We start from the raw sequence: 13,094 nt of genomic DNA, 5'->3' as shown, positions 1-13,094 counted from the left end.
ACAGCGAAACCAGGAAAAGTGATTCACAATGACGGAAATAAAACAAACGAAACACGTCTTGGACAAGCGACCTATGCATTGTTAACCTTAATTAGTATGCGGCAAGAGTTCCTCTAGAAAAATAAACCACAAATCGTAAAGTAACTCGCAGATGAAACAAACACTAGGCTTTGAAAAGTGACCATACATGAATTGTGAATCCCAATTGTGAACTTTAATTTCTTTGGTTCACGGAGGCATTCCTCAAAAAATGATCTTTGAGATGCTTTATAAGTCATATTCACATGAATGTTAGCAACAGTTGTACTATAGTTGCATCATACCCGCATATTTATTTCAGTACCAAACCACACACAAACCTGGCCTCGAAGTCTGAGTGGTCACATAGTCACAGGGAGGCACCAAAGCAGAAACCAAAAGGGGTAGGGCTTGTTAATGACTTTGTGCCATTCAAACAATTCCAAAGGACATACCCATTTGAAATGACATCAACATCTTTCCCTCAAAGGGTCGTATCTGACAGCTGAGTCAATATTCCCCCTATTCAAATACTACCATGGATTCTATTCCCATCCCCGTTTCGCTGTCAGATTTTCTAATTATTTGGGTTAAACATAATCAAAATAAGAGGGTGACATGGGATGGGTGTAGTTATAGCATTAGGTGCTAATTGTTCGTTGAGTGTCACGATCATGTGCGAGGGTGTTGAAATGAGTAATTAAGAGCCCACACATCGTACATGTATTATGAGCAACTGCAAAATCGGACACACAGACACCAAAAGCATGTCTGTGTCACATGCCTCAGGCACCCTATGCGTATATTAATTCAGTGCCTGCACGTGAACAAACCCATTCGACGGGTGGGAGTCTCCATCCCTTGCCTCCATTCTTGTCAAAGTCAAAACTCCTGTGTCCAATATTCTATCAAACCTTACAAATACATGTTCCATCTGTCTAATCACCCCTTAATCATCTTTCTTTTCTAATCTTAATTATTTCAATTCTCAATCTGTTGCGGTTTATGTACCTTCCTACCTTACTTATCCCACATTTTTCTGTTTCTTCAAATACCCCGTTCAAGTTGGGAAACGGAAAACCCTTCTTATTTTGGGTAATTATTACTGATGCTATTAAATTTTTATACCGCGTTTTTAATTCAAGTTTCAAAATATAATTATTGTATATAATTTTGGGATAAATTAATAAACCATCCTCTAGTTTCGAAGAAAGGTAGATGGCGGCTCGTTGAAGAAACCTCCGAGATGTGGGAATTTTTTTATTTTTTTTTGGGTGTTCGGATTTTGTAGGATTTTTTAATTTTATTTTATTACAATCAAGTGGAGAAGTTTTCTTGTTCAAGTTGTTATAATTTTCTATTTTTTATTTCTCTGAATGGATAAAGTACTTTGTTACCTTTTGAAGAAAAAAATATTTTTTTTTTCAAATTTATACTATTCTCATATGACTCTTTTTCTTTTGTTTTATGTTGTCAGTACGTTAATAATATAATTCAGATTTATTGCACTAAACTTTTTTAAACTCAAATGAAATATGAAAACATATGTTTGATTTTTTTTATTAACCATTCATTTACAAATTAGTTATATAATTTTTTATAAAGGACCTAACTTTTTTAAGTAATGACATATATTTTTTACTACTTATATACAGTTTGTACACCCGTATTTATTCCTTTTAAACCACGATCTTATCCTAGTTATGCAATAACCTTATATGTAGGTAGTAGGTTACAACATCATCTATGGTTGTTTCCATTTTAAATTAAAAATGAATAATGTATTTTTAGTGTAAGAAAAATTACACTTATATCCAGTAATATAATGTTATATTGTTTTGGACATTTAATGTATTGACAACATTTATCAAATTCATCAAATAAGATATCAATTCAATTTTAAAAACGAGAATGCAAAATATATTTTATAACAAAATAACATCAAAATTAAACATCCAAATCAGTGCAAGAGGCAGGGAAAAAACAGGTCAAACTATACCGGGCTTTATAAAATTTAAGTTTAGCTTAACTCTGTTAATGTTTAAATTATTCTATCTATGTGACATATATTATTTTTAATGGTTGTTTACATTTTTTAAAAGTTTATTTTGACATAGAAACTTAATTTATAACAAGATAGTTTAAACAGGTCAGACACGTATTTCATATATATAGTTTTAAAAAGTTTATATATAAATTAATACAAATGAGTTTCAAAATAAAATAAACACATAATATTACAAACTTGCATCGTCATCATCATCGTTATAGGCTTGTTTGCTAAACCATAACAAAAATTAAATGATCTAAAACCTGAAAATTTTAAATAAATAGACTTTTAATTTTTTTACCTGGCTTATTTAATATATAAGCGAATCTAACCCCAGTTATGTGTAAATCAAGGCATAAACTTTCGACAGAGAACCTACATATTTCCACCTCCAGCAAGAAGAGATAAAAATTTTGGTGTTCACATTGCTGATATTATTGAACACGACGATCAGAAAAGAAAAAGAAAACCTTAAGTAGGGCATGGAATCCAATTCCATGCTTGAATACGTTCATACCTTAATAAAAATAAATTTATTCGTTTTGGTATTGATTAAGTATAAGGGAAATGTGCTCCAGTGGTCCGAATATTCTTGGAAAAGCATAATAACGTGTAATTTGCAGTTAAGAATTGATACAGATATGATCACTGAGGAAAAGGAAAATGATGTCGACAGCCACTTTTACATAACAAAGATAAGATAAACTGATATTCAACCATCGGAACGTGTCGTAGATAGTTCTTTCTACTTTTGAGAACATCAATGGTCAATTTGTATCGTGAACTTTCGAATATCAGTTATGCCCAAGCCCTCCATAATCGCTAAGGAACTCTAATTATTGCTCTAGTTAACAAACATTTATTATATTTATTTTATTTTTATTTTGTTCAGTAATTTTTTTATTATTTAATTTTTTCATATATTTTATAAATGATTAAATATATAATTTTTTTTAAAAATTAACTATCATATTTTTTAAAACCATAAATATATTATATTTTCTAATTTCTATTTTATAAATGATAATTTTTTATTTAATATTAACATAATCATATTCATTTAAACTTAAATTCAAAATTATTAATTATTTTGTACATAAGTTTGGACATCTTAATAAAAATTTGAGAGTGAAAAATATTTTTAATATATTTTTTAAAATAATTATTGCAACAGTCAATATTTTTAATTACATGAGAGTTTACGGTTGTCTAATAATGTAAAAAAAAATAAAAAATACTATTATATATTTTAATTAAATTCATAAAAACCAGGAACTACAACGTTATTAAGGTGGTGAAATTAAAATGCAAACATGTTTATACGTTACTCAGATTTTCCCAGATATATTGTAAATTAAATAAAATTAATTTCATCTTGTTTCTACTACAGTAACTGAGTTTTGTTTCAGTTTCAATTAAAAATATAAATATTATATATATTTTTAATTGTTTACAATATTTCACGGTTTTTAAAGAAATCTGTATATATTTACTAACCATATATATTTCTTATTTAAATAACCATGTTAATATGCTGTGCAAAAGAAAAATTGTAAAAAAAAATCTGAATTAAGATTTCCAATATGAAATGCTTTTTTCTTTTTTTCTTCTTCTTTTGACACTTAATTTAGCAAATTAATTTTTTTGCGCAGAATGACTTACATTAACATAGTTATCATTTAGAGCAGGTCTTTTAAATGTATTCACTCGTGCCTTAAATTGTAAGTTAAGAAATAAAAGTATCAACCTTGGATATTTCTTAAATGATTAATAAGTAGTAACATTGTTTTAATATGTTAATATGTGATCTGAAAATGCGAGTTCGATTTCCTAAGAATACCGAGTAAACTTGTCCCATCAGTTCCACTGGCACTTATCGTTTTATTTGGTACCTTAAAATTGAATTTGTTTACTAACAGTTATCTACAATAAACCACAGTGATAAATTGAAAAACCAAAAGCGATTGACATGAACCTCACAAATAGTTGAATGAAAAGGAAAGAAAGTAAAAAGCTTCTTAAAACACGAGAGAGTAGAAATGAGAAACATGTATGCAAAATGACAGGAAAAGTGTTTAAGCTGTGTACGATTAGTTGCCCGATTGTGATAGATGTCATTATTTTCTATCTTATTAAAGATCAGTCCAGTCACTAAATTGTTGCATACTTTTTCCACTAACAAACAATTTTTTTGCAATATATACTTCGCTTGAAAATATAATTTGCTGCCTACATTTTCGTAAAGACATCGATACAATTTGTGAGCAAAACATGTGGTATCTTTGTACCTTAAAAAAAAAATTTTAATTGTCACTGATAATCTTTCCTAAACATGTTACATTATCCCAAAATAAAATGCACATATTTCTCTCTCCCCCTTTTGCTCATCAAGGGGGGAGATTCTCTTCTATGTAAAGTATTTTAAAATTATGAATAAAATGGAACGGAATTTGTGTAACAGTGTATGAATTGATGAAGGGTTTGGTGAGTGGGATAGGTACAAGGGATGAAATCGGAATCAACATTTATTGAGACTAATTAATTTTCGTTCTTTTGTTGTATGCCCTTGTTGGTTGCAAATGGGCTTTACCCCACATTGTATTTTTGTTTTTATAGCTACTCGTTGATTGATGGGATGAAAATTAAAAAGGGAATCTGGAGAGCACAATCGAAAATGATATTTTGTAGCACCAGCGGATAATGTTGGTGACAAAAAATGTCAGCAAAAATTCCATCTAAAATTACTAGTAAGTGGGTATTGTACTAGAACACACTAATTGTCCTCTCTCAAGTTGCTGGAATTAGAATTTCACAATTAAGAGAGATCTTCATTTAAAAAGGGCAAAGAAAAGGAAGGGAGGGTAGGAGGGTAATTTAGCATGGTAGGAATGAACATTCCAACAATGTGCTGCAATTAATGAGAAGGGAAAGGGGCATTATGGTCATGAAATAAAATAACATAAGTTTTGGTCCATGATTCATGATCATCGTCATCGTGCGTATCTAAAACATCTTCAAATCTATCTTTGACCGTCGTACTCTCTCTCTCTCCCTTTTTAATTTTCTCTCATCATCACCCTTCGCCTTTTCGCCGCTGTTGCAGACTCTGCTACGACCCAAAACCAAAACACACACAAAGAACAACAACAGCCACCACCACACACCACAAACAGAGAGAGAGAGAGAGAGAGAGAGAGAGAGAGATTAAAAATCCTTTTTTTCTTTTTTGCCCTTCTTTCCCTGTGACAGCCACTGAGAGAAGAAAACCATCTCTATAAATATAAAATTTTCCCATCATTCATTAGCAGCAGAAAGAGAAACACACACACACACACTTATCTTCTTCTTCCTCTGATTCCATTCATCATTCATTATTATTAAACCCTTTCATAACTCTCTCTCTACAACTCTGATCCGACGGCTGCGATCTTCTCGTTTCTCTAATCGTACGGCCAGGGGTCCTTTGTCTGCCTCTTCTTCTCAACTCTTTTTCTCTCTTCTCTCTCTCTCTCTCTCTACGTAAGTATCTTCTCATCTTCTGGAACAAGCAACAAAATATAACAAAGCCTTTATTATTATAACGCGCTTTTTCTCGCTGTATGTAACCTCTTTTTCGTTACGAATCACATCATATCCGCATAATATCTATCACTCACACGCACACACACGCACTCCTCTATGCAAAGTTCCATGTTTTGTTTTCGGATTGTGCTTGCTTTTGGTTTTCGAATCTACTAGCTTCTGACATTCGGTGTACGTCGTTTTTTTTACCCCTCTTTTTTACACTTTGGGTTCCTTTAATTCTTCAATTTTTTTATTAAAGTTTTGTTATTTGGTCCACCCCACTCGGCCTTTCTTCCACCGGATTCGGGGTTCAATTCGTTTTGTGTTACATGCATCGATACGGTGTTGAATTATGCATTGCCGTGATGGGTTGTTCTCTTTGTTCTGGCTGTGGCTGCCAGATTTAGATCCATCATGCTGCTGGAACCGACTTTGAATAAGTTGGTTGGATTGAAAATTTGAATTTTTTTCTACGGTTTTTGATGAGGTGCATTCAAAATGTTGTCTATTTGGAGTTGTTTTATGTTTTTAATATATAATGTATTTTGTTTTAATCGTTTGCTAAGTTCTGTCTTGATGGGGATCCGTTACACAGTGTGATTCTTTGTGATGTGCATGTGGGCTTTCTTCAGTATTAAGATGCTGGGTAGTACTGTTGCTGTTGTGAAGAAATAATGTTATAATATTGTTGGGTGCTATTCAGTACTACAGAATTTGTGCTGAACTGTTGTGCTCTCAATCAATGCTTTTTCACACTCGCAAAAAAAATTGGCATTGAATTGTCTACCAGATACTACCTTGATTACAAATTTGGGTTCGTTATGTTGTAAATTCAGTGGATTTGCGTGAGTGTCTAGTTTGGTTTTTAATTTTGAACCTTAATACGGTTTTGTTATGCTTAAATTAGTTACTTTACTAGGATCATTTTTTACACTGTTTATGTACTTGATACTAAAAGGATAATATTAACCTTCGGTCCATTGCAATATAGATATATTTTGTGATTTTACGTCTCTGAAAACTGGCCTGGTTGTATGTGTACATGGAGTGGTCTAATTTAATCCTCTTACTGTTTCTGTTTATTATGCATGCGAGGAAACCGTGGGTTATATTCATGTTTGGCCTGATTTTCAATTATTAAAAATGAAATGTTTGGTGTATTTTTATATATGATACTGTTTCTTATTGTTTCATATGATGAATTTATATTTGAATTAAGTGGATGATTTTTTTTGTGAACATTTGTTGTATCTGTGAATGATCTTTTTTCTTGGATTTTGATTGTAGTTCGAGGGTAGCTTCTCTGGAACACTTAATATGGAGTCCAATGGTCATGGAAGAGTAAAGAGAAATGATGTTGTTAAAGAAAATGGTAATTCCCATTTGTCAAATATGGATGATGAACATGATCCTTGGACAGCATGGGCATACAAGCCACGCACGATCACAATGTTACTTATCGGTGCTTGCTTTCTTATGTGAGTTGTTAGCTGGACAAGTTAATGTTAGCAAGTAGTGTATTTCTATCAAATTGGAAATTTGTTATCGAATAAAATTAAAATTTCTTCCATTTTTTTATATCGTTGTATATGCCAGTTGGGCCAGTGGAGCACTTGATCCAGAAAGAGATGCATCTGGTGATCTTGTTACTTCAGTTAAAAGGTTTGGTATTTTTAGTTTAATCAGTGTTCATTTTGCTGTTCGTACAGTATGCTAAATGCCCACTCAACTGTTTCTCTGTAGGGGTGTATGGGCAATGATTGCTGTTTTTCTTGCTTATTGCCTGCTGCAAGCTCCTTCTACGTGAGTAATCAAAGTGAATATTTTTTTGTTTGATTTCACATTTTTCATTTAATTCTAATGTTTTCTGATGTATGAGTATTGTTGCTTTTATCCATTTATTATGTTAAATTTAAATGTGGTATTTGTTCAGTTTAGATTTAGATCCTAAGTTTGTAATGTGGTCTTCCTTATTTTTTGTGACTTCCTGCATGATTGGATTATTTTCTTGCCTATGTCTTGGAGGAGATTGAGTATCTGAATTTTTAGTTTCAGGTTTGAGAAATGGTGTTTATTTTTTCAATTCCAGACTTTATTAGTTAATTTATATCATTTCTTTAGTTATGTTAAGAGAATAATGCAACCGCTCTACAAACACATCACTATCTTAGAACATTATGTAATAGCCCAAGTCATTTGAGATATAATCAAGATATCATTAGATGGGGGTGGTTGTGGGATCTTCAGCTTTAGATTTTTGGAGTGAAGTGAGAATGTGTTGGTGCTAGTTTATTGGGAAGTAAATCCAAGGTGTTTGATGAAGACAATTCCATAAAAATTTCAACATAATCCTGGTTAAAATTGTTCTGCAAAGTTATGAATCTGGAACAATACTAGCAAAAATGAAAACTTAAACACAAGTTGATTATTGGCTCTTGTAAAATAGTAAATGATGGTGGAGGAGTAATAATACTAATAGAGTTTTAATTCAGCTGAAGTTGTAGAAAATTTTTTCTTTGGAGACTAGTATCTGAATAATATTATTTCCTGTTTTCAATCAGGGTTCTTATTAGGCCGCATCCTGCAATATGGCGCTTGGTGCACGGGATGGCTGTTGTTTACCTTGTTGCCCTCACATTTTTGCTTTTTCAGGTTGGTGTCCATGTCTACTGTTCTTGTTGTGTATGTCAGTATATGTAATGCATGTATGTAAAGATCAATTATTTGCTTGAATTTTACATTTTTGTGGTGTATCATTGCTAGATTCTTGCATGCTTCTTTTATTTGCGTCTTTTAGCTTCCTCAAATGTTGTCTATGTTTTCTGTTACTAATTTTTGTCATCTGTTGCTCTGTTTCCTGCACGTGAATGAAAGTGAACTAACAGGTATTCTCATATTTTGTTCCCACAGAAGCGTGATGATGCTCGACAGTTTATGAAGTTTCTTCATCCTGATCTTGGTGTTGGTAAAATTCAATCTGATTCAGTTAGATTAGCTTTGATTTGGTTTGAATTAATTCATCATATATCTGCACTGTATTTGAGATTTGAATGCGTTGTTGGTTAGTTATGAATAAGCCTGTTTCCTTCAGTTTAGAAGTTTGTAATTACTATGTTTGATTTTGGCAGAACTTCCAGAAAGATCTTATGGTGCTGATTGTCGTATATATCTGCCTGAAAACCCTGGAAGCAGGTTTAAGAATGTTTATGTATGATTTCTTTCACAACCTTTTGTTTTTTACTATTCTCTTCTAAAATCATTTTGTTGTTTGCTTTATTTTTGGATCTAACATGGACCTTATATATTATGCTTTATTTTCAGGAGACACTTTTTGATGAATTTGTTCTAGCTCATATTATTGGATGGTGGGGGAAGGCGATATTGATTCGTAACCAGCCCCTTCTTTGGGTGTTATCAATTGGTTTTGAGCTCGTAGAGGTTAGCCCTGATCTGATTTATGAACTCTTTGATTTTTTCACAAAGGTCTTTATGTGGGTTAGTGCATCGTTAACTTTTTTTGTTGTTTTGGTATCAATATATATTTTCTGTATTGTTTACAAACCATTCTGTGTTGGCATTTTCAGTTTACTTTTCGTCACATGTTGCCAAATTTCAACGAGTGCTGGTGGGACAGTATTATTCTTGACATCTTGATATGCAATTGGTTCGGTAAGAGTTGTGGATCCATTTTTGTATTGATTTCTTGCAAGTTGCAGATATTGCATGTAGTTTATTGGTTAAAGCGTGAGGTTATTTATTGAATCACCATGATTATAGATTGTATCTATAGTCATTTCTTTAATCTTTAATAGTTCATCAGCAAAATACATTTTCATTTTTGAAAACAGGGCTATCCCCTTAATTGTTGACAGCTTCAGGACTAACATCTATGAATGTATTTACTGTTTTAATTTTAAAGGCATATAAAATGTATTTGTTTGCACTATCTTGGATGAGAATTGTTAAATTATTGTGTATGAATAGTTTGGTTATGCTTTCATTAACTTGAAGTTTTACTCGCTGAGTTTTATTTTTGTAAATTTGTCCTATGATATTCAAGCCTATATTAGTATACGTAGTTCAGTATTGTTTTTATGACATTGAAATTAATTTTGTAATCCTAGAAAAGATTTGGGTACATCATAAGAACTTTTGTGGTTCATGGTATCGTAGTTCATGATTCTGGTGGCATTGAATAAACTCTTACATGAAATTTATTAAAATCATAATTAGTCTAGACAGCTATATGAAGCTGCACATTTCACTAGAGAAAATATAGTGTTTATTTGTTTTTGCAGTATTTTTATATCAGATACCTTCTGGCTTTAAATTGTTGCAGCTGATTGTTACATGATTACATCTTTTTCTTGATTTAATATGCAGGAATTTGGGCTGGAATGCATACTGTAAGATACTTTGATGGGAAAACATATAAATGGGTTGGTCTAAGCCGCCAGCCTAATATAATAGGAAAAGTATGAGTTCTAGATTCTGTTTGTTTTTCTATCATTAGTTATTCCGTTATGCTTGAATCTTTGGTTTCTATTGAAATTGAAATCACTCTAGCCTGTATGGCATTTTTTTTGCACCTGCTGGATCAGTAGCCAATAGCCAGTACTTATTTTCTGATAGCTCTTTGCACTAGAAACTGCAGTGTTGTAATAATAACTAGTGCAGTCACTTCACCATGACAAAAAAATGATATAACTGTATGTCAGAATGTTAGTTAATTCTTATTGTTAGTCTTTATTATGATTGCTAAGGATATCTGATGTGATTGTTATTAGGTGAAACGAACGTTAGGCCAATTCACACCGGCTCAGTGGGACAAAGATGAGTGGCATCCACTGCTTGGACCTTGGCGTTTTATTCAAGTGCTTAGTCTTTGTATCGTATTTTTGACTGTAGAGCTCAACACATTCTTTTTGAAGTTTTGTCTCTGGATACCTCCTCGAAATTCAGTTGTTATATATAGGTTGATTTTGTGGTGGCTACTTGCAATTCCAACAATTCGTGAGTACAATTCGTACCTTCAAGACAGGTACATTTTCTATCTCTCTTTTCTCATTTTTCTGTATATATTGCATGCCGAATGTTGATGAACAGCACAGCATCCTAACGAGTTATTAACATTTTACCATGTCATATTTTCGTTGTGAATTTTTCAGAAAGCCAGTGAAGAAGGTTGGAGCATATTGTTGGCTCTCTCTTGCCATTTGCATTGTAGAACTTCTGATATGCATTAAGTTTGGACACGGTAGGTCTCTTCATAATCCTTGTGTGTCATATTTTGGTTAGTATTATTGTTTATGTAGGGATGATCATAATACTTTATTGATTCACTAATTATATTGTGCTTATGTTTCCTCAGGCTTGTATCCTAAACCAATGCCTTTATGGCTGGTAATATTCTGGTCATGTGTTGGAGTGGCCATTGTTACATTTTTGCTATTGTGGTCTTGGCAACTCCATCGAAGTCTAGGGAAAAAGAGGCGATAATTTTACTATTGCAGCAGTGAATTATTCTTTGATTCCTTCCTGATTTTTATGGGTATCCCCCCATCCATAGCCATACATGGTGTAAATACTATCTATCATCCTCATAATTAATTGTAAATGTCTAAATGATTATTCTCCTAGCTTAGTGTAGTGGTTCACAGTTTCTTTGGGCGGCAGGTATTAGTTTCAGCTGGTAGAGAGGTGTACTTATTATTTATGAGGCTTTTGAATAGGTTTCCACCATTAGTAAATTGGCCATTTAATTTATATTCGCCTCGGAATGAATCATTCTTAAACGTGTATCCTGTTATTTCAATCAAATTTTGAATGAAGAATGCTTTTGCTTCATAAAATGTGCCCATTGTTCTAATTGTTGCAATGTTGTTTCCTCTTAATTTGTCATGCTTTAGTAGTTGATAACCCTTTGGAGATTGGCATTAGCGTTATGTTTAGGATATTCGCGTTTTATTTATCGATACCAATTGATGCTTGATTTTTAAGTTAAGCAAACATTCACTGCATTACTAATTTTCATATTTTATAATGTATGATAATAAAAATACTACAAATAAAACATTTTTTAATCTGAAATGAAAATTTTACAAGGTTTAGAAAGAAAAAAAAAATATAGTGCTTGAATGAATGTTTCTAGGGTTTTATGGGTATTTAAAGTTTGGTGCACACAAGGCGTGCACGTATAGTTTGTAGAACATGGAGCATAATTAGTCAATTATATGACGCAAGGTTTGTATTCATGGAGCTCAAGTTTTTCAAATTTTTTGCATGTTTGCTGAGGTGTATGCTTAAGAAGAGATAAAAATGTTTAAAAATATTATGGAACTTATCTTTTAGGATTAGTTTTTTTATTTATTTATCATTGTCTCATAGGATTAGTCATTACGTTTATTTTAGCATTCTTTTTAAACAAAGATGGGATTATGATCAGTATAAATAAGTGGCGTTGTTCTAAATTTTACGAATATTTATATCATTCTAATACATAGTAATAAATGTCTTATCTATTTATTTATTTATTTTCCCTCCCCAATAGCACAATTTTAACATAAATAAGAAACGTAGTTCAACTTACTTTCAAAAGTTACTTTATAAAACATATTCCTAACTTACATGAGACATCTTAATTCATCTCACTGAATATTTAATGCGTAAAGTTTACATAGCCTCTAATACTATATATAAAAAGAAGGCAAATTCATTGTAAAAAAAATTAGTTCATGAGATAAGAATCATCCATATCTTAAAAGAATTATTCTATCAATATTCCTAATTGACATTCGAAATAATAAATGAAGCTTAGTAACTTAAAAAGATGAATTGTAAAACTTTAGATTCGGAGTAGGGGATAAAATGTTAATATAATTAAGTTGATGTGAGTGTAAATGGAAAAATCTTCTTTGAGTTTAACGACTTTTTTTTTTCTCTTAAAATAAGGCATCATTTCCTTTTCTAAAAAAGTTGCAACAAAATTTACCCGCATTTTTCAGAATTTATTCAGCTCTTTTCTAAATGCTAAACAACTGCGTATGAGAAATTTATGTGATAATGAAATCGTTGATAGTTGCATACTCTATCATAGGGGTGATCTAGTGGCAATTGGTAGCATTCCTTCTCGTTCTGAGAGAATCTTTCTTTGGGATCAGTTCGCATAAATTTCTGGAAATAATGGCTTCTCACTGATCTTGTAGCACTTCAATTAGGATCGCGATATGTATCAAATTATTCTCTAAAATTACGAGTATCGAGTAATATAGATTTAACTTTTTTAAAAAATTAAAATGGATTAAAATTTTCAAAAGCTAAAATCAAATTTAACCATAGTTACAGTTACAAAATTCATATTCCACTCAAAATAGGAGATACAAATAACACTTCTGGTATCTTCGTTTCAAAGTTTGATAAGCCTAATTTTGGTTCGTGAATGAATTTAAGAAAAACAATTAAC

At 31.7% G+C, this 13,094-nt stretch overlaps 1 protein-coding gene across 1 annotated transcript; it reads left to right on the top strand.

Moving 5' to 3' along the window:
- Positions 1 to 5,057: 5,057 nt before the first annotated feature.
- On the top strand, positions 5,058 to 11,477 carry LOC113872112 (CDP-diacylglycerol--serine O-phosphatidyltransferase 1). Its single transcript, XM_027509389.1, has 13 exons — positions 5,058 to 5,587; positions 6,920 to 7,110; positions 7,229 to 7,294; positions 7,376 to 7,435; positions 8,194 to 8,284; positions 8,543 to 8,597; positions 8,761 to 8,840; positions 8,954 to 9,070; positions 9,217 to 9,301; positions 10,016 to 10,107; positions 10,420 to 10,673; positions 10,801 to 10,889; positions 11,004 to 11,477. The coding sequence occupies exons 2-13, from the start codon at positions 6,950 to 6,952 to the stop codon at positions 11,129 to 11,131; spliced, it is 1,278 nt and encodes a 425-aa protein (XP_027365190.1). The 5' UTR covers positions 5,058 to 5,587; positions 6,920 to 6,949; the 3' UTR covers positions 11,132 to 11,477.
- The last annotated feature ends 1,617 nt before the right edge of the window (positions 11,478 to 13,094 follow it).

The sequence above is a fragment of the Abrus precatorius genome, unplaced genomic scaffold (genome assembly GCF_003935025.1).
Source record: "Abrus precatorius isolate BTA unplaced genomic scaffold, Abrus_2018 Scaffold7, whole genome shotgun sequence".
In the NCBI taxonomy this organism is placed as follows: Eukaryota; Viridiplantae; Streptophyta; class Magnoliopsida; order Fabales; family Fabaceae; genus Abrus; species Abrus precatorius.
Note: the sequence above shows the minus strand (reverse complement) of the source record. Positions and strands in the feature narration are given on the sequence as shown.